The sequence below is a fragment of the Dipodomys merriami genome, unplaced genomic scaffold (genome assembly GCF_024711535.1).
Source record: "Dipodomys merriami isolate MVZ:Mamm:240054 unplaced genomic scaffold, mDipMer1.0.p SCAF_16, whole genome shotgun sequence".
NCBI classification, from domain to species: domain Eukaryota; kingdom Metazoa; phylum Chordata; class Mammalia; order Rodentia; family Heteromyidae; genus Dipodomys; species Dipodomys merriami.
In genome coordinates this window covers 20684010-20705324 of record NW_027202937.1, presented here as the reverse complement: position 1 = coordinate 20705324, position 21315 = coordinate 20684010, and the positions used below count along the sequence as shown (strand labels likewise).

Sequence of the window (21315 nt, the reverse complement as noted above, 5' to 3'; positions counted from 1 at the left end):
TTGTTCCACCATTTCTGTGCTTCCCCTTCCCTCCCCAAATCATATAAACATATTCAAGACAAAAGGTACAGAAATAAAAAACAGCAACCAAAGGAGAATAAACCAGAGGGGGGAGGCAGAGAAAAAAGAACTAAATGTAAAAAGTACAAAAAAAACCCCACAACCTCATTTCTATTTCTTGGATTCATTTTGATAAGCATCATTTTATATGGTCACATACACATAACTATTGAGCCATTGAGATCCTCTCCTAAGAATATCCTCCTTTGTTCTCACTGTGTGAATGTTTAGAGTGCTGTTTCACCATGTCCAAGTGTAATTACTTGTCTTTTAGTATCCATTGGAGTAACTTGTAGATTTATAGATATATTCTAGTTATTACAAATGAGGGAAACCATGCATCCTGTGTTTATTTGGGTCTAGCTTACTTTGCTTAATACAGCTTTTTCCAAGTCATTCCATTTCTTAAAGTTTATATTTACAGAGACTATCCATGGCTTTTGTCAATATTAATGGAGTCCAAAAACCTCTCCCTTAATGACCAGAGTATGAGCATTTATCTTGAAAAATACACACCACCTAATTAATATGAGCTAAGCAATATAAACCATTAGACGTCAATTGGTTAGAGAGAGTTTCTTATGTAACAAAATGTGATTGTTAATGAAAAAAACTGACCAATTTTGAATCTAAACTTTTATAATGAACAGCCTTGAGTCCAGCCCTAAGAATATTATTTTTAAATTTTAATTTTCTTTATGTAATTATACATGGGGGTTTCAACATAACAACTTATGTTGTTATGCATGTTGATCAGTGTTACCTTCCATCATTATCTCTCCATCTATACCAACGCCACCCATCCCAAGTTACCTAGCTCCATTTTTACTTATATACATTGAATATTGACTATTTGCCCACCATCCCTCTTTTCATTCATCACACCCCTCCCCTTAAAGCCCACACTCCCCTCAGGCATATATCAAGGCAAGAATATCAGATGTCTGATATTCTTTTGTTCAACTGTCAGTTGTCTATCCTTTTTATACCACACTTTAGTCCATTTGATTGTATATGTATGCTTATGGCCTTGTATTTTCATCTTTCTTTATATTTTAGATCTATCTTTTACATGAGAGAAAACATGTGCCTTTTGTCCTTCTGAGACTGACTTACTTCACTTAACGTGTGTGTGTGTGTGTGTTTGTGTGTGTGTGTGAGTATATGAAATCAATCACACCACATTTTTTTGGTGTAGTGTATCTGGGCTGTTTCCACAATTTGACTATGATGAATAGTACAGTAATGGTCATGGTTGTCCAAGTGTTTTTACTGTATCCTGACTTGTGATCTTTTGGATAAATGTTCAAGAATGGTACTGCTGGATCAGTCTAGTTTTAGTTTTCAAGGAATCTCCAATCTCCATGGTGGTTGCATTACATTCTTGCCCACAATGTAAGAGGGGTCCTTCCACCACCACCTCACCCCTGCATTTCCTCCAGCATGTTTTTGTTCATATTCTTGATGATGGCATTCTAACTAAAGTGAGATGGAATCTCAATGTTGTTTTGACCTGCATTTCCTTTATGGCAATATTGACCATTTCCCATGTGTTTACTGGCCAATTTTTCTTCTTCTGAGAAGCTTCTGAGATCCTCTCATATATTAACTGGGTTCCTGGTTATTTGGGGTTTTAGTTTATGAGCTCCTTTTCTATTGATTAGGCAGCCCTTGTCAGATGTCTTGGGGGGCAAAGATCTAAGTACATAACTTTACAACACTTGTTCATTTAAACAAGATTAAAAAAGAAGAAACAAGAACAACCAGAGTCAGAAACTTAAAAAATTTATTCTTATAATATGAGAAAAAATATCTTATTCTATATCTTATTCTAATTAAAAATTTTAATCTGTTTCATGATTCAATTACATTTAAAACCATACATGGTAAAAACATGTTGAAAAGAGATGTTAGGATCTGAGTATAAGATTAAGGTTTATAGTAAGTGTTAATACTTTACATAGTTTTGTGGACTATTTTAAATCCTGTTAAGGTGTTATTTCAGTGATTTTAAATTTTATAAAACATGTCAGTTTTTCAATGTCTATGCTATATTTTAAGTTACATTCATTACATTTTTCTTTTTTTTAATTACAGAAGAAATGTCTTCTATGAAAATATCTTGTGATCTATAAGACATACGGATGTGGGCTGGGAAGGTGGCTCAGTGGTAGAGCGCTTGCCTTGCATGCATGAGGCCCTGGGTTCGATTCCTCAGCACCGCATAAACATAAAAAGCCAGAAGTGGCACTGTGGCTCAAGTGGAAGAGCACTAACTTTGAGCTGAAGAGCTGAGGGACAACACCCAGGCCCAGAGTTCAGGCCCCAAGAATGGATCCCCCCCCCACAAAAGACATACAGATGTATAATATCTTCCTCCAATTATATGCTCTTCTCTAAAGGAACTATAACAAGTTTTGTGTGTTTTTTGAGCAATATCTATGATTTATGAGAAAAAAATTAAAGATTTGTTATATTATCAAACCTTACCATTATTTTTAAATATCCAAAGAAAATAAAAAATCATATTGATGTTAATTAACTTGATTGCATCTATATCATCTTTACTTTTCTGTAAGCAGATATAATTTTTCAAAAATGTAGTCAATTCCCCAATGTTTATGTCGTTCTTCAAAAGCATCAACTTTCTCAAGGCAACTAATACTGCATTTTGTCCCTGAAACAAGAAAGGGAACAAGTTAAAATGCTAGTGGATGATTTCCTAGATACCTTAAATGATTTTTTTTTAAGTGTGTTGGGGCTGGGAAAGTGGCTCAGTGGTAGAGTGCATGCCTTGCATGCATAAGGCCCTGGGTTTGATTCCTCAGCACCACATAAGCAGAAAAAGCTGGAAGTGGTGCTGTGGCTCATTGTAGAGAACTAGCCTTGAGCTGAAGAGCTGAGAGACAGCGCCCAGGCCCAGAGTTCAGGCCCCACTACTGACAAAAAAAAAAAAAAAAAAAAAGTGATATTGTGGCTTGTTTGTACAGGCTCACGCCTGTATTTCCAGTTACTCAAAAGGGTGAGATCTGAGGATTTACATTTGAAGTCAGACCAAGGGGAAATATCCATGAGACTCTTATGTCCAATAACCACTAAAAAGCCAGGATTGGAGGTATGCCTCAAGCTGGTAGATTGCCAGCTTCAAGCAAAAAAGCCAAGTGAGAACTCCAGTTCAAGCCCAGTTATTGGCTGGCACAGGGTTTTAAAGTGTGTCTGAGATCTTTCTCTTCTGTCTGACGAAAATGGAAAAATGCTAAGAGGAAATTTTCTGAATTGTTATCCTCACTAAAAACTACCAAGAGCAAAAATGAATACAACATCTCCCTAAAACGTTCAAGTGGTAGGACAAAGGGTGAACAAATGCATCAGTGGCACTCACTAGACACTATATGTTGAAAATGAACTATTAGCTGGGCGCCAGTGGCTCATGCCTGTAATCCTAGCTACTTAGGAGGCTGAGATCTGAGGATTGCGGTTCAAAGCCAGCCTGGGCAGGAAAGTCCGTGAGACTCTTTTTTTTTTTTTTAAATTGTGAAAATACTGTACAGAGGGGTGGGTTACAATTACATGGGCAGTCCGTGAGACTCTTATCTCCAATAAACCATTAGATAACCAGAAGTGGCGCTGTGGCTCAAGCAGTAGAGCGCTCTGCTTGAGCTGAAGAGTGCAGGGATAGTGCCCATGCCCAGAGTTCAAGCTCCATGACGGACCAAAAAAAAGAAAATGAATTATATAACTTGTGGGTGAAGACAGGAGGGAAAAACTGGGAGAGCGCAAAGGGAGGATGACATTGTCCAAAAAGAAATGCACTTATTACTTGAATTATAAACCTAATCCCTTGGTATATCATGTTTATAGTAACAATAAAAATATATTTTTAAGTTCAAGTGCCTTTAACATAGTGTACAGCTAAAAAGGCATACTATGGAACATTGGTCTATTTTCTAGGATACAACAATCAAATAAAACAATCTGAGACAAGTGCCAGTGACTCATGCCTGTAATCCTAGCTACTCAGGAGGCTGAGATCTGAGGATTGCCATTTGAAGCCAGCCTGAGCAGAAAAAAGCCCATGAGACTCCACTGAACCTCCAAAAGGCCAGAATTGAATCTGTGGCTCAAGTGATAGAATGCTAGCCTTGAGCACAAGAAGCTCAGAGTTAGTGTTCAGGCCCAGAGTGAAAGCCCCGGGACTGGCAAAACACACAAATAAACAAAAAAACAAAGACCAATCTGTATTAAAATTTTTTTTTTATTCTGGGGATTAAACCTAGGGCTTTGTGCATGCTAGACCAGCATTGTACTACAGGGCTGCACTCACAGCCTTCTACCTTTAAACTTTTATATACTTTAGTTATACGCTAATAGTTTTACTGACATGTTAAACAAGTAACTGTTGACATTTAAAAAGATTCCCCTCCCCCCCCCCCCACAGGTTCATGTCACCTAGCCCAGGATGACTTGAACCTATGGACTCTCCTGCCTCAGCTTCCTGAGTGCTGAGATTATAGATGTGTACCAATGCATGCAGTTAACTTAAAAAGAGCATCACTTACCAAACAGCCTTCTAATTTCAGCATCTGTAACATAAAATGGTGGACCTAGGAAAAAGGGAAATATAGTAAAGAATCCTTTCAGTCAGTCAAACTCTAAAGAACTAGAAGAAAAAAATTGTTTCTGATTTTCATTAGCCCCAAACAGACTTATCTTTATGGCTATCGATACAATAAACTAGGAAAAATAATTTTATCCATGCATTAGGATTAAGTCAGGAAGCTAGACAAACAGAAAAAGAAGAAGAAGAAAAAAAGAAAAGCAGGTTTACCTGCATGTTTTGTTGGATCATAAGACAAAACAGCCAGGAGGTAGCGGAACCCTTTTCTTAAGAGAGACAGTATTATATCCGTATAACTAAAAAGAACACAAAAAATATAAATGTACCATTTTTCTACACAGGCAGAGGCTGGTCGGGACTGGGGGCAGGGAAGGACCACGGCATTTACCGTCTCAACAAGCCCAGGTTTACCTCTCCTAGCCATCACATGCATTTGGTTCTTACTCTGAAAGCAAGAAATGAGTTCAGCAACTCAAGATCCCCTGGTCTCCCTGCTGAGCTGGGAAAGGGTAAAGAGGGGGAACAAGTGGAAGCTCCCTGACCTCCTATCCTCCAGATGATCCATCTGAGGTCATCACAGAAAGACACACAGAGGCTCCTTCCCGCCTGATGTAGTCTGGGGCTGGGAGAAGGAGAGGGGTGATTTTGAACATGTACTTTCTGAAGGACTGTCATGCTTCTGTGTGCTCAAGGCACACAGACCGCAATGGTTATCAAAACTACCTATGAGTGCTGAAGGAAAGGCTGATTGAACTCCATCCCACAGATGGATTTGGTAGCTTTTCTCTGAGGCCCAGGAATTGCTGCAGTTTAACAACTGTCCGAGAAGAAAAATAGAAGTGGAAGTGTGGCTCGAGCGATATAGTGTGCCAACCTTGAGGGGAAAAAAAAAATCTAAAAAGCACCCCACTGGTTTTTATTACACAAGAGCATCACAGTGGAAATCATATAAGTACTTGATAATGTCTTATTGAAGCTGAAGATACTAAAACTCAAGATGGTACTGAGGTAAAGTGCTAGTGTATTAGTAGTATCTTAGTTACTAATAATATTAGATTATGTATTAGATTGGTTTATTAGTAGTGATGGCACTTTTGTTTACTGGTGGTACTGAGATCAAGTACTAACATACTAAGTACTAAGATGCTAAGTGCTTCTACTGGTTCAAAGTAGTCATTTGATTAATAGGGCCAAGATCACCTGGGATGTACTTGGAGCTATTACTCCCCTCCCCCCACATGAACGTGCAAATGGAAAGGAAGGGGGGGAGGGGGAGCAGGGAAGTAAGTAGGGAGGACACAGACTCTGTGTTGGCTTTCCTAGGAGTCCAGTTGAGACCTCACTGTCCCTAGTTAACTACAAATTAAAGAGCTCAGAGTCCACTTTGATGGCCTTCCTATCTAAAGGTCAGATAGGTGCTGCCTGCCAGTGTTGACTGAGTTTCCTATGTGCTAAGTATAAACTGTGCCAAATACTGGGGAAATAGCTGTATGCCATGTACCCAGTCTGCCCTTGCTCTGCATCTGATGATTGCTAGTTTGATCGATACGAAAGCATTGCAAACACATGCTTTAATGATAACCAATGTCTTGTGATTTGTTGGAATTATTTTCACATATTTCATTACCTTACTCCCTTCCTTCCTACCCTTCCTTCCTTTCCTCCCTTCTTCCCTATTTCCTTCCCTCCTTCCTTCACTCACTCTACATCTCTTTTTCTCTTTCAGACAAAGTTCTGCTATATAGTCCAGGCTGGCCTCAAAGTCACAATCCTCCTGCATTAACCTTCTGAGTGCAGGGATTACAGGGCTAGGGCTACTGCAGCTGGCTCACATATTCTGTTTCTTCTTATTCCCATGGCAACCCTTTGAAGTAGTTTGATGTATGGATCAAGAGCAAGCTCTGAGGGTTTGTCATAAGCTAGCTACTTCACTTACTAGTAGCTTAGTCCTTTTGACCTTAGTTTTCTCATCTGTACAATAAAATAAAGCATGCATATAACCTATGAAACTTTATAGCACATTTGAATATATCAGTCCATGTTATTTTAAACAGTGCCTGGCACATAGCAAGTGCCTGGCACATAGCAAGAATCCACAAGTCTTAATATAAAAACCATGTATATGGTATGTGTGTGTGTGTGTGTGTGTGTGTGTGTGTGTGTGGTATGTAGTCTGCACAAGATCCATAAAAAACTATATTTTTATTACTAAACAAGTGATTAAATTTTAGTCTGTAGTGAGCAAGAGTTCACATGCTGGAAAACAAAAAAAGAAGAATCCACAGGTCTTACTGGTGGTAAAATGGACTAAGCTAAGGCTGAAGGAAATGACAGAGCCTCACACTCTCTGCACAGGTCCTTATACAGAAATTGTATACTTTTTTGGAACTCAGCTAAAAACAAAACCAAAACACAGTTAACAAAAACAAATCACTTACCGTTTTCGATCATCTGGATTGATGGCGACTAATGCTCCTCTGTCCCAAATCCTGTCAAATTGGCCAATATTTGCCCTGTCAGAAAGGAGGAGGGGGGAAAATGTAACATTTTCTCTATGGAAATGTCAGATCTTGAGCAAGATGGATTTTGTTCTTCATGTCCCAGTTCATCAAGGAATTAGAATCTCGTGTTGATTTTGTCCTTCAATCTAGAGGGCTGTGCTGACCTGGGTGTGGGAAGCTAATCATAATTTTAGGAGTGTGTAGCAGCAGTTTCCTTATTTCCTTATGACTTTGAAGCACAAAGTAGGGACAGATGGTAGTGTGTGATACCTCCTGGCTCAGCTCCTGAATCAGAGACTTACAGGAGATGAGATCTTGCCTCCTTCTGCACCCCATGTTTTGTTTTTGTTACAGGTGCAGGGGCAAGGTAGAAGATACCACTTCTCTCAATCTACCTCTCTTCTTCCCAGCTTGGGGCATAATATTGTTTTTCATATTCACATTCAGTTTATAGCTAAGGCTGTCGTAATTGGAGAACAGAGGCTCAAATCAATCCTTCATGCATGCTGTACAAATGGATGGCAGAGATGAGACATCCCAGCCAATCCTGCCAAGGAAGTACTCACTTAAAAAAATGCACATACGCAGTCCTACCTGGGAAGGTCAAAGATGCTGCAACAGTACAGTGAAATGTTTCCCGAAGAACTCTGGAATGACACAATGAAAGAAAAAAAATTCTACTTAATTTGGAAGTATCTGAACAGCCAAGGAAAGAAAAGTGGACCCAAGTAAAGCTATGGAGGTAGAGAATGCGTACTCAACACAATAAATAACTCCATTGCATTTAACAGTTTCCTTTTCTTTAAAAACCTATGTGGGATGTATGGTGTATATGTGTACACCGTTATATGTTATAGACTGTGATAGACAATTTGCTCCAGGAAAGTTAGAATGAGCTTGTGACTTAAAATGAGCATCATTATTCCACAATACTGTGAAATTTGGGAAATTATGTAATCACTCAATCACAATTAAAAAAAAAAAAGAACCTCGGGGAAGGTAGGGAGGAGGGAAGGGATGGTAGGGGGAAAACAAAGGAGGGGGTAACAATGCTCAATAGAAAGTGTACTCATTACCTTACTCATGTAACTGTAACCCTCTGTATAGTATCTTTACAATAAAAAAAATTAAAAAAAAACCTATGTGGGGTTCTTTTGGGTCAACTCAAAGAGGAAAAAATCATAAAGGTTAAGGCATACTAACCTAAACAGTGAGTTATAACTTGTTTCAGAGCTTGTTAACATTCTAGAAATGTTTACTTAAGCAGCATCTTGATATTGTTACTCTGCTAGAGATAAATCCACAGGTCAATGTCCAGTCATGCTGATATAAAATGATCAGATTATTTTTGTATGTTTGTGTGCACACGCATGCACATATGCTGATATTGGGCTTAGACTCAGAGCCTTGTGCTCTTGCTTGTTTTCTTTTTCTTTTTTTCTCAAAGGCTATTTGATCTACATCTCTACTTCTGGCTCTTTGCTTGTTAATTGGAGATAAGAGTCTCATAGACCTTTCTATGCAGTCTGGCTTTGAACCATGTTCCTCAGATCTCAGCCTTCTGACTACCTCAGATTACAGTGTCTGACTTCAGAATGTTCAGTTACTTTAAAAGCTATTCAGGGAAAGTGTACTTTTCCTGCTTTGTCTTAATAATTAACTTATTTATGAAAACAGCTAGTGAACCAGATCCCTATCCTGGTTCTAGCTAATGTGGGTGAATTGGACGCTGACTCTGAGGTTGGCCTGTGGGGGCAGGCATGGGCATAGAGAGACATAATGACACAGAATAGTCTGTATGGTTATGGTTGTGGGCCTGAGAACAATGTGAACGTAGGAGCCAGCAGGGAACTGCTTGGGAGCCTTGCAGACGGTTGACCCAGAGCTGACCTCTGATGGGGTGGCTTGATGTACCTGCTAAGATTTATGTGAGAGGCGGCTGAAGGTACATTCCAGCAGGGTAATAGGGGGCATATCAGAGGGAGTCTGGGAGCTGGGAGTGAACTGCAGGGCATGTGACATGTCAGGATATGGCTGAGTTGATTCTGAAATGAATTGTCAATACAGGTTCCCAAGCAGAAGAGGGAGGGTCTTTGGAGACCATCTTGGAAGCACTGTAGTGGTCCATCCAGGTAGCAGGGGGCTGGAGGCAGGGAGAATACCCAATGGATCTTAACTCTGACTGCAGACTGGAACCTCCAGGCAGCCTTGGCCAGTACTGGCATCTAACAGGTTCTCAGAAAATGCTTCTTAACAAAACTAAGAAAAATTGGGATGAGTTGGGAATGTAGTTCAATGGAAGACTCTTGCCTAGCATGCACAAAGCCCTATGCTCCATCCCCAGCACCCACACAAAGGAAGGAGGTGAGGGGAGGGGGACAAGCTGAGGAGGGGAGGGAGGCAAGGAGGAAGGAAGGGAGGAAGAAAGGAAGGAAGCAAGCTAGCTTGGAATAAACAGATTTGACCTCAACTTACACACACACACATACACACACGCATGCACGCCCTTGATATCACCTTACTATAAATAATTTATTTACTTATTTATTTATGAGACTCAGTATGTAGCTCAGGTTAAGGCTTGAACTCCCAGTCCTCCTGCCTCAGCCTTCCAAGGGCTGGGATATTATCTATACTGGTTTTGTTTGCCTTTTTTTAAGGGCTTGAACTCGGGATCTGGGCACTTGCCTGAGCTATTTTGCTCAAGAATAGCATTCTACCACTTGAGTCAGTCACAGTTCCTTTTCTTGATTTTTTGGTGTTTATTAGAGATAAAGAGTCTCACAGACTTTCTTGCCTGGGCTGGCTTTAAATTGTGATCCTCAGATCACAGCCTCCTGAGCAGCTAGGATTATAGGCTGGATCCTCTAGTATCCAGCTCTATACTGTTAATCCCTAGCTCTTTATCATATATAATGTCTCAGCAATTCTTAATACCTTAATAGGGGTCCTTACTCATGCTGAGGCAAACCTCAGAAGTTATGGAAATCACTGTTTACCCCAATCAAAACACACCTTAAATACTGTGGCACCAGGTATTTCGGCGAGTTGTTCTTCTGAGTAAGAAAGATTTTGCTCCTTAAAAAATTCCCGTATCCCAAGTTCACTGATTTCCACACCAACGACATTGTGACCCAGGTCTGCAAACCTGCACAAGATTATAGTCACACTTCAATTTTCATTTCAAATATAGTACTACATAAAGAGGTGTAGTGTAGTAATCATACATTTTCTTTACTGGACATGGGGTATGTAGCTCAGTGGCAGAACACATGCCTATCATATGCCAGGCCCTGGGTTCAGTCAAAGATTGGAAGATAGGAAACAAGGGAGAGGAGAAAGAAGTGATTCATATGAGTCCAGGTGCATGAGTTTTCACTGGACACGTAAAATAGTGGTCTCTATTTCCTTAAAGCTCATGTTATTTGCAATTCTGAAGAATTGATTTATATGGCCATAGGTAAACAATTAAAATTTGGAAAGTTAGATTGCTGATTTAATACAAATTTATTTCACAGGATAAAATACCTTTTCAATTCCCTTAAATTAGTGCTGTCCAGGAAAACTTTCTGGGGGGTGATGGAAATTTCCATATCTGTATACGCAACACAGCAGCCTTTAACCACACCAGTTATTGAGCTCTTGAGATGTGGCTAGAGTATTGGAGGAATGAAATTTAAATTTTTATCTAGGTTAAGTTTAAATAGTGTAGTGGTCCATGCTGGTAATTCTAGCCCTTGGAGAGTTGAAGTAGTTGGATCATAAGTCTGAGCTGTACACCAAGCCCTTATCTTAAGAAGAATTAAAATGGGAAACAAAAAAAATAGATTGTCATGTGTGGCTCACAACTACTGTTAGAACACACAGCTTTCAAACATTAGTACTCAAATCTATAACCATTTCATAATTTCTACTTATATACAATAAACACCCAAAGATGTGTATTTTTATTACCATGTATAACTAACTAGTTGCCTTTTTTCCTCTGGTAAAGTTTATAAAAGTAGAATTCACACTTTTGGGATTTTGGACTCACAAGAAGACAGTACTAAAACAGTAGTAATACACAGCTTAACATATTTTTCTGCTTTTACCTAATGTTTCTTGCTGACAAAATCACATGTAAGTAAATGTGAGCTTTCCAGGCTGCTCAAATTGTTTCTGAATCTATCAACTGAGTTAGAATCAAATGCCTATTCTCAAAACAAGAACAGCACTGACTGTGATTCCTCCTGTGTACTCTAGGTGGGCAGAGGGGAGCAGGCATAGTTCTACAATGATACATAGTACCTTGTCTTATTAGTCACGTTAGATAAAAACAAAGAAAAAAAGCTAGTTTGTCTTTCATATTTCCTAGGAAAATGACACACTAGAATATAGCAAATTTTAGAATGACTTCACATTTTTGAAGTGATACAATGTAAACAAAGATGTCATCCACACAGGGTGCCTATATTTCTATTTCCTAGCAGTGCACAGATATAGGAGGCTTAGCCTATAATAGCAAACAAAGCAAAAAAAAATTCTCAGGGAATAGATTTTTTTCACCTACATCATACAAATATTCAATCAAAGAAAGTGTGCTATTATCTGCTCATACCATTTCATCTCAACTGCTTTTCCACAAAGAGGAAAAAATACCCTCAGTCCACTCTGGCCATTAAGAAAAGTCTCCAGATGCTTCTTTAATAGCCTGGGAAGGAAAAAAAAAAAAGTATTATAGTTTGTTTGAATTAGCCCCAATGCACAGGAGCAGAGTTGTATGATCCTAAGAACCTTTCCCATCCTATCTCACCTTACAATGACCTTAATGAGTACATAATGTTGATTATTATCATCTCAGTTTACACATAATGAAACAGGACTGGCTCAGTCACATAGCTAGTTAGTGTTATTTACATCTGACTTACACTTCGGGTTTTCCTGATGAATGATTACAAATTTTAAAATATCTTCTTTTTCCCTTAGTTATGTTTTAAAATTTCTATATTACACTCCCAATTTTTATTTAAAAAAATGATTTGGAGCCAGGTGCTGGTGGCTCATGCCTATAATCCTAGCTACTCAGGAGGCTAAGATCTGAGGATCTCAGTTCAAAGCCAGCGTGGGCAAGGAGTGTATGAAACTCTTATTCCAATTAACCACCAGAAAACCAGAAGTGGTGCTGTGGTTCAAGTGGTAGAGTGCTTGCCTTGAGCTGAATGGCTCAGGGACAGTGCCCAGACCCAGAGTTCAAGCCCCAAAACTGACCAAAAAAAAAATTATTTGGAAAGTGAGCCTTGGGACCCACACATTTTTCAAGATTTACTTTTGGAAAATTCTCTTAAATAAGTTTAACTCCTGTAGTTCATTTCCTAAGTTTAACTCCTGTAGTTCATTTCCTACGTTTAACTCCTGTAGTTCATTTCCTAAGTTTAACTCCTGTAGTTCATTTCCTTGGTAGTGTTTAGTAAGGTCATCCCCATCAGAACCACACTCTGGTTCTTGAGGATGCTTCAACCTCCACTCTGCAAAAATAATGATGGGGATGATGCTATCTCCTGGGAGGGTGGGGTATTTACCTAGAGGTAAACAAGGTCCATTCATAATGATCAGTTTGTTGTTGTTGTTGTTGTTTTGGTCGGTTGTGGGGCTTGAACTCTGGGCCTGAGTGCTGTCCCTCAGCTCTTCAGCTCAAGGCAAGCACTTTACCACTTGAGTGCCACTTCCAGTTTTTTAGTGGTTTATTGGAGATAAGAGTCTCACGGACTTTCCTGCCCGGGCTGGCTTTGAACTGTGATCCTCAGATCTCAGCCTCCTGAGTAGCTAGGAATATAGGTGTGAGCCACCGGTGCCCAGCTCATAATGATCAGTTTTTACTATACTCATTCTATTATAACTGAATTATAATCAGCACTGATCCCATCATGTATCCCAACTTTTTCAAAGTTGGCTCTGACACAGACACATTGTGCAGTTCCCTATTCCATTGGATAATTTCTCTCCAAATCTCTTCCTTACCGCTTACAGATTACTTTTCTTGTGTGGTACTGGGGGATTGAACTCAGGTCCTTCCACTTGAGCCACAACCCCACTCCACAGGAAATACATTAACATTAGAACATATGCTGTTGGAAAGTAGCTAGGTCAGGGCTGGGAAGGTGGCTCAGTGGTAGAGCGCTTGCCTTGCATGCTCGAGGCCCTGGGTTTGATTCCTCAGCACCACATAAGGAAAAAGAAAAAAGCCGGAAGTGGCACTGTGGCTCAAGTGGTAGAGTGCTAGCCTTGAGCTGAAGAGCTGAGGGACAGTGCCCAGGCCCAGAGTTCAAGCCCCACGACCGGACCCAAAACAAAAACAAACAAACAAAAAAAGAAAGTAGCTAGGTCAGCATTTATATTAGGAAACACATACATACATATTAGAAAATAGATATTTGTATATATATAATAAAATATATAATAAGCACACAGACATAGCATAACTCAAAGACACCATATTTGTCAGTCACATCATTATACATCAGGAAAGAAAATCACACTGTCAACTGGCTTATGGGGTACCCACAGATGCACTTGGATTTCTGAGATGCTATGTAATAGGAGAAATTAAACTGTGCTTCTTAAAAATCAATCTAACATTGTGTGTATGTATATATATATATATATATATTATTAATTTTATTTCAGTTTCTGACACAGCCTTTCTTCCATAGAGGAAACACGCCTTACTGATTTCCTTTTTCTTGATGAAACGTAGTGTTACCGGTCACCCACTTGTCTTGCCATTCTTTCAGGGTTAGCACGCGTGTCTGATGTACCTCAGAATCAGGGAACTCTTTAATATCAAGTGATGCTTTTGTGTCACCCATTGTTTGTGGACTCCTCTGTCTCCAATCCTGAATAGAAAACATTCGCAAGGTGGTCAGGTAAAGGCATTACAACTCTATTGATGGGATAAATGAAATTCTATTATCCTTGGCAGTCTTGCTTTCAATGCCCACTAAAAAGCCATATAAAATTACTTTTCATCAAGTCTAGTGGTAGAAACTTAGTTCACACATTAGGAAACACCTTTAAATTTGAATTATACTCAACAGTGGTATAGAATGCATAAGTTAAAAAGATTTTAAAAAAATAGGCATTCCAGTTTAAAATTTTTCTTAGAATTCTTCTAGCATCTTTTTTTCTTTTGGCGGGGGGGGGGGGGGGGGGGTCCAGTCGTGGGGCCTGAACTCTGGGCCTGGGCACTGTCCCTCAGCTCTTCAGCTCAAGGCCAGTGCTCTACCACTTGAGCCACAGTGCCACTTCCGGCTTTTTTCTTTTTGCTTATGTGGTGCTGAGGAATTGAACCCAGGGCCTCATGCATGCAAGGCAAGCGCTCTACCACTAAGCCACTTTCTCAGCCCCTCTTCTAGCATACACTTTAAAATTTTCATTTGCTTCTATGCTTTGGCAGTATGTAATCCATACAATTTGTAGAGTTCAAAAGATTTGTTATAAAGGTGAATAAATGCAACACTGACACTCACTAGATACTATATTGAAAATGAACTATCCAACTTGTGGGAGACAGGGCTTGGGAGGGAAATTATGGGGAGAAAACAAGGGAAGAGGTGGCACTGTTCAAAAAGAAATGTACTCATTACCTGACTTGTGTAACTGTAACTCCTCTGTATATCATGTTTACTATATTTTTGTTAAAAAAATTAAAATAAGATTTGTTATGCAAGAGAGACCACCGTCTTTTAACTTTCAGGCAAATCATGCTATTTTGGTTAACATACTTGCTTTCTACCATACCTCCTCTTAGGGCTTTTTGTCAATTAATTGAAAAAAACAAAAAAGAGTCTCATGGATCTTCCTGATTGGGCTGGCTTTGAACCATGATCAATACACTCTCTCTCTCTCTCTATTTTTTTGGTCGGTTGTGGGGCCTGAACTCTGGGCCTGGGCACTGTCCCTGAGCTCTTCAGCTCAAGGCTAGTGCTCTACCACTTTAGCCACAGCACCACTTTCAGCTTTTTCTGCTTATGTGGTGCTGAGAAATCAAATCCAGGGCCTCACGTATGCAAGACAAGCATTCTACCACTGAGCCACCTTCTCAGCCTGATCAATACACTCTCAATCCTATCAATCACCACATATTTTATCAGTTTCATCTTCTTGGGTTTGAACCAGGACCTTGCACTTGCAAGGCAATAGCTTTTCCACTCTAGTCACGCCCTCAGCCCTTTTGTCTTTATTTTTTTCAGGTACAATCCCCTACTTTTACCCAGATGCCTCAGATAACAATCCTGCCTATCTATGCTTCCTGCATAGTAGGATTACAGACATGAACCATGCTACCTAGCTTATTCACTAGAGCTTGTTAACTTTTATGGGCCATCCTCAAATTGCAACCCTTCTGTCCCTGCCTATCAAGTAGCTGGGATTATAGGCTCAAACTACTACATCTGGCCTACCTTGGCTGGTCTTGACTCTTAGTAGATACCTAGCATTTTGAATTGCTATCCTGACCCTAGACCCTAGAGAATTCCTTTATGTCTGCACAGGCAAAAACAAAATACCCAAACAACAACAACAACAAAAACCTCACCTTTTTTTTTTTTTTTTTTGCATTTTTGTTGTTGTTGTTTTTTGTTGGTCCTGGGCCTGAAAATCAGGTCCTGTCCCTAAGCTGTTTTGCTCAGGCTAGCACTCTACCTCTTTGAGCCACAGCTCCATTTTTGGTTTTCTGGAGATTAATTGAAGAGTCTTATGCCCTTTCCTGCCTGGGTTGTCTTTGAACAGCAATCCTCAAATCTCAGCCTCCTGAGTAGCTAGCCATTTTTTTTTCTACTTTGAGGCTTTGTTGGGCATGGAGTCCCTGGTTAGAAATCTTTTTCTTTTGTAATTTTGAAGGAATTGCTCCATTCTGGACCAACTTCTATCTTTTGAGTTCAAAGACACACCGATCCTGATATTTTTCCATGTGTCAACTCTTCTCTCACTCAAAGCTTTTCTTTGCCCCTTTCTGCAATTTCACAATTCTATGCCTTATTTTGGGTCTATGTTCATCTATGGGGCCAAGTTCATGAAATCTGGGAGTGTTAGCAGAGAGTACTACATCAGTATAGCTCTCTACCTTGGTCCTTTTGAGACATGCAGTGAGAGGAAAACTTATTAGGAAAGGACTGTTTCAGGGATGTCATGAAGGGCAGAGGAAAGAGGCTGATTATGTGACTGACATCTTGCTATGGGAAGATGGTATGTTAGGTCAAGCTCAGCCATCTTTGAGGCACATAAATGAGGGTTAGGTCTAAATAGAGGAAGAATTTGAAGTAAGGAGCCCGAGAGTCTAAGTAACTTCTTACAGCCATCCTGATGCCTCTTGCTGGGTGGAGGGAGTTCTATACCCAGTGCTGGAAAGCCCTGAATGCAGATGCCTAGCTCAAAGTGAGCTAGGAGAACTCTGTTTCAGAGAAAGGCAGATGTCATAGGTTTAGAAAAGCTTTGCATATGGAGAATGTTTTCATTTTGTCTTGATTACCTTCCTGTCTAGAATCACCCTCCTCTGAGTAGCTCTAAGATTTCCCTATATGAGAGGTTGAGGCGTATATTCTGTAGATGGAAAAATTTTGCTGGTACCTAAGCTTGTACCTGAGTATGTCCTAATAAGGTCTGCTTTTGTTAAGGCTTGGTCTTTATCGCAAGTGTATGGTTCTGTTTAAAAGCTTGGCACAAGGTCTGCTCACTACTGCTGGTCTTTGGGACAGGATCTACCATGTAGTTGCCCACCTTTTAATTCAGACTCCTGATTCTATCTTTCAAAATGTGACTTCTTTGTTTTCTCACCATACAACAAATTCAAGCAGGGAGCAAAACTAGGCAAAAGGAGTCCCAGTTACAGGTGTAGTTCGGTTGATCATTGTCTCAGTGCTGGAACTCCAGGGTTCCAGAAAAGTTGTTATTGATGTTATCACTTGAGGAGAACTATCTGGTTCCTCTGAGCTGATTGCTCCTCCTGCCCTAGGGTGCAACCTGGTCATCTGATGTCTTCATTCAGGGCTTATCTGCCCTGCAAACTCTTTTTCTAAGGTTTAGTTTCAGTCCCAAGTCATAGAAATATAATTGATCAGGCCTGTCTTTTCCAGAACCCAAAGTGCCCGTGGTGAGAATGGTTTAGAACGATGACAAATGCAAAATGGAGGCAGAGATATCAGGCTTTTCAGTTACTTTGTGGCAGCAAAAAAAAAAAAGTTTAGGTATCAACTGCAGATATACTTTCAATAGACTGAAAGTGGCTTGTTTCTAGGGGGGAGAGCAACCATTTTAGCAAATAGAGTTTGAGAACATTTATGAGATTTCTGCTAGAGGTTTTAGTAGGTAGGAAGCTTAATTACAGTACAGTGTTTTATCTTAGGGATCTTGTGAATTATTTCCCCCAAGGTCATGGCTATGTCCCTCTGCTATCACACAATTTCCTCTATAAGGAGTAGAGACCTCAAATAAATTTTGTGTGTATATGTTGGTCCTGGGGCTTGAACTCAGGGTCTAGGCTCTGTCCCTGAGCTTTTATGCTCAAGTCTAGCATTTAACCAGTAGAGCACAGCTTCACTTCCTGCTTTTCAGTGGTTAATTGGAGATAAGAGTCTCACAGACTTTCCTGCCTAGTATGGCTTTGAACCATGATCCTCATATCTCAGCCTCCTGAGTAGGTAGGATAACAGGCATGAGCCACAGATGCCTAGCTCAATTATTATTTTTTTTTGTATTTTATTTTTTGGGTCTGGTAGTGGGGCCTGAACTCTGGGCCTCAGCTGTCCCTCAGCTCTTCAGCTCGAGGCTAGCGCTCTACCACTTGAGCCACCTTCTCAGCCCCTCAAGTATTTTTTTTTTTGAGAGGTTTTATTTGCTGGTCACCATTATTCATGGCTATCAGATGTTCACAACTCTTTTTAATTTTCTATTTCTGGAATTATTTTTTACTTATTAATGAAACTGCTGTTCCTGACCTGCTGTTATATATTTATCATCTTTTCCTATTTCTCTTTACCTTTTATAATCTTTTTTTTTAGACACAATACTTTTACCTTTCTACTCTTCTATTTACTTTTCCTGTTGTTGGTAAGTCTTTCATTTTCTTTATTTTTTTTCCTTTTTTTTTTTTTTTTTGTCAGTTGTGGGGCCTGAACTCTGGGCCCCTTGAGCTCTTCAGCTCAAGGCTAGTGCTCTGCCACTTGAGCCACAGTGTCACTTCTGGCTTTTTCTGCTTATGCAGTGCTGAGGAAGCCAGCCCAGGGCCTCATGCATGCAAGGCAAGCACTCTACCACTGAGCCACCTTCCCACCCCAAGTCTTTCATTCTCTGGAGCTCCTTTTTACTCTCAGGTGTTCTTTTTTTGTATGATTCTGTTCTTATTTCATCAGTACATTTTATTCTATTTATTGCATAATCTGTTACTTTCAAGTCAGTTTTCCTATTGATTTGTTTTGGCTCCTTTCTTTCAAATTAGACCCTAATTTTCAAATCAGAGCCAAGTTATAGTCTTTGCTAGAGCTTATTGATCCTTATTTGTTCAGATTCAAAAGTAAATACCAACCAGCCAACCAACCAACAACTCAGATCAGAAATTTAAGAATGTGGATGAGGCATTTAGCTTGTAAACTTCACTGTAGTTATGAGGTGAATAGAGTTCTTTTGGAAAATTGATGTGTAATTTCTGGATAAAGAGCCCTAATTCATAAATGCAAAATTCAAAATGCTCCAAAATCCAGAATTTTTTGAGGGCCAACATGATGTTTAAGATGTTTCAGATTTTGGATTTTGAGATTCAGGATGTCTAACTAATAAAATTAATAAAAAAAAAAACACTCCCTAAATCTGAAACATTTCTGTTTCTAAACATTTTGAGTAAGGGCTATTCAAACTGTACCTGTTTGGTGTGGTTCTACAGACAGATTTTCTTTCTTCTTTTTCTTTCTTTTTAAAAAAACTAACTTTTTGCTATAAATCTTTTTTCCCATTTTTATTAGCATTGGTTAATTGTCCAAAGGGATTTCACTCGGACATGTTCATATGTTTAGAGTGTCCAGTGATCAGACTCACTCCTTCCCCTTCCCCCCCATTATCAGACTTCTTGAGTCCGTGAAAATCTTTATTATGTATTCACTTGCTTTCTAAGTTCTAATTTTTTGTCTTGTTTTTGTGTTCTCTTCTGCTCTCCCTATTCTAATGGTTTGTACCACTAAAAGAGGGATCCAAAATAGTGTTTAAAATCTTATTCTACACCAAAAGTGTATATTTTCAAATAATGTTCTCATTGCTTTATTTTTGTGTGTATATGGGAAAATACAAAGGGAACTGAGAAAAAAGAACATGTAAACAAAATCACTGATCCATCTGATCATTTAAGGGACTGCTTGTCCTTGCAATATGAAGAACAATAGACCACTGCTATCCCAACATTTCCTTTAAGTCACTAGTGAAACTAGTTTGGGGGTATACTATTGTGGTATTATTACCAGATCAAAATTAATGATTTTCTGGTGGTATAGTAAACATCACACTGAACAGAATTTAAGGAAAAGTTTTTCTTTTGTTGCACAATTCGATTCCGTTGTGGTTAGGACTCAAAAAGGAATCTTCATCACTAGAATGAAATTCCCTTCTCAGCAGGTAGCAAATGATGTTTGCATAGGCGTCAGTGGTGTCAGGAGTTTTCAGAGAGGTCAGCAGGAACTAACTGATTATATCGGGTACAGAAAAGCAAGAGGCTTGCATTCCCTTCCCCCACCCTCTGTTTTTGTTTCAGAAACTCTGGAACCAAAAGTCAGAACTCCTTTACTGAAAATAAAAGGGAAGCCTAATCTTTATCACAGAAGAGCCACCGCCCAACTCCGTCCCGCACAACCTCAACTGTAACTATGCTGTAAACAGTTTCCCAACGGGGCTTCCGCCAATTCTGAAGACACCAAGCGTCTCGCAACACTGCAGAAGTGAAAAGTGAAGTTCAAAGTGCGAGTGAGAACAGGCAATCCCTGGTCATAAATGTTAATTTCCAATATGCTTAGTCCCAGGCCTTCCGATCTTTAAAAACAAAATTGCTTCTGCTGTAGTTTTATTCTCAAAGTTGAAGGGTATCTGCCCTGAAGTAGACAATAGTTTGTAAAGCTTTATTCAAAGCGTTCCACACACCTGTGCAACACATTTTGCACAGAGCACACCTTAGAATCTTCACAAAGTCCCAGCCCTTCCCTTTCCCCCTCCAGAGGATCACTTAACTCTTCTGGCAATCTGTCTGTCTGTCTCTCTCTCTTTTTCTCTGTCTCTGTCTCTTTGTCTCTATCTGTCTCTTTCTCTCTCTGCCTTTCTGCCTTAAACAAAAATCGTTAATACACAGCAATATCTTAGAGCCTTAAATAAAAATCGTTAATACACAGCAATATCTTGGAGCCATTTAAGACCACGGACCATAAACGATGCCAGCTCGTTATTCCCAGTTCTTGCTTCTGCTCTCTGAGCCCCATCTCTCGGCGCGGGTAGCCGCCGTGCTTTTTAGGAAGGCCTGTCCCGAGATAGGCTGTCCTGGACGGTCATCACAGTGCTACCCCAATCGTCCTCTTCCTCACCTGCTCGCCCCGGGCACCAGGGAAGGTTATCTTGCGATGGTAAGCGGCGGGTCAGTGGGTCTCACGCGGATCCTCCGGCCTCCGGCCCCGGTCCCCTGCTCAAGATCCCGCCTCCGCACACAAAGGCCACGCCCCTGAGGTTAAGCCACGCCCCCTCCGCAAACTCCGGGTTTGCGCAGCGGCGGAAATGGCTGGGGCGGAGCGAGCGCCGCGGCGAAGGCGAGGGCGGGGTGTCCCTCGCTCACTGGTCCCGCAGGCTCCTCCCACCGCGGGTCACGCCGCGATAGGGGCGGAAGCGGTGGTGGCGGGGGCGGCCCGGAGCGGGGGCGGCCGAGCGCGGGGGCTGCTGCGGCCGGCGGCGCGGAGAGCGCCGTGCCGTGCGCGCGGCTCCGGAGGGGCGTGAGGAGCCCGGCGCGGAGCGCCCTGCCTCGCGGGCGCTTGGAGGTGGGGACTCGCGGCTCCCGGGGAGCGGCGTGGGGGCGGCGGCGGCGGCCGAGTTCGGGTGACAGCGCTGCACAAAGCGGCTGGCGTGCGGGTGCGCTGCGCC

General features: G+C 40.6%; 2 protein-coding genes across 3 annotated transcripts in view; one reads left to right on the top strand and one right to left on the bottom strand.

Moving 5' to 3' along the window:
* Positions 1–1829: 1829 nt before the first annotated feature.
* Positions 1830–20897, bottom strand: Tpmt (thiopurine S-methyltransferase). 2 transcript variants are annotated; one of them, XM_070024501.1, is made up of 9 exons: positions 20769–20897; positions 13888–14054; positions 11780–11872; positions 10195–10327; positions 7774–7826; positions 7117–7191; positions 4889–4974; positions 4620–4664; positions 1830–2737 (listed from the first exon to the last, which is right to left on the bottom strand). In XM_070024501.1, the coding sequence occupies exons 2-9, from the start codon at positions 14025–14027 to the stop codon at positions 2625–2627; spliced, it is 738 nt and encodes a 245-aa protein (XP_069880602.1). In that variant the 5' UTR covers positions 14028–14054; positions 20769–20897; the 3' UTR covers positions 1830–2624. The 2 variants fall into 2 exon arrangements, with proteins under 2 accessions (XP_069880602.1, XP_069880601.1); XM_070024500.1 differs by lacking the exon at positions 20769–20897 and adding an exon at positions 20611–20762.
* Positions 20898–21124: 227 nt separating this feature from the next.
* Kdm1b (lysine demethylase 1B) overlaps positions 21125–21315 on the top strand; it is a 57796-nt gene continuing 57605 nt past the window's right edge. The window contains exon 1 of the mRNA XM_070024483.1: positions 21125–21212. The gene's annotated coding sequence lies outside the window, so the exon portion shown is untranslated. The remainder of the gene's footprint in view (positions 21213–21315) is intronic.

Excerpts from the sequence above, each read along its gene's own strand:
- Tpmt (XM_070024500.1), bottom strand. Across the intron at positions 10,328-11,779 it reads AAAGCAGTTGAGATGAAATG|GTTTGCAGACCTGGGTCACA; the intron begins GTATGAGCAGAT and ends AATCTTGTGCAG. Across the intron at positions 4,665-4,888 it reads TGATCCAACAAAACATGCAG|GTCCACCATTTTATGTTACA; the intron begins GTAAACCTGCTT and ends CCTTTTTCCTAG.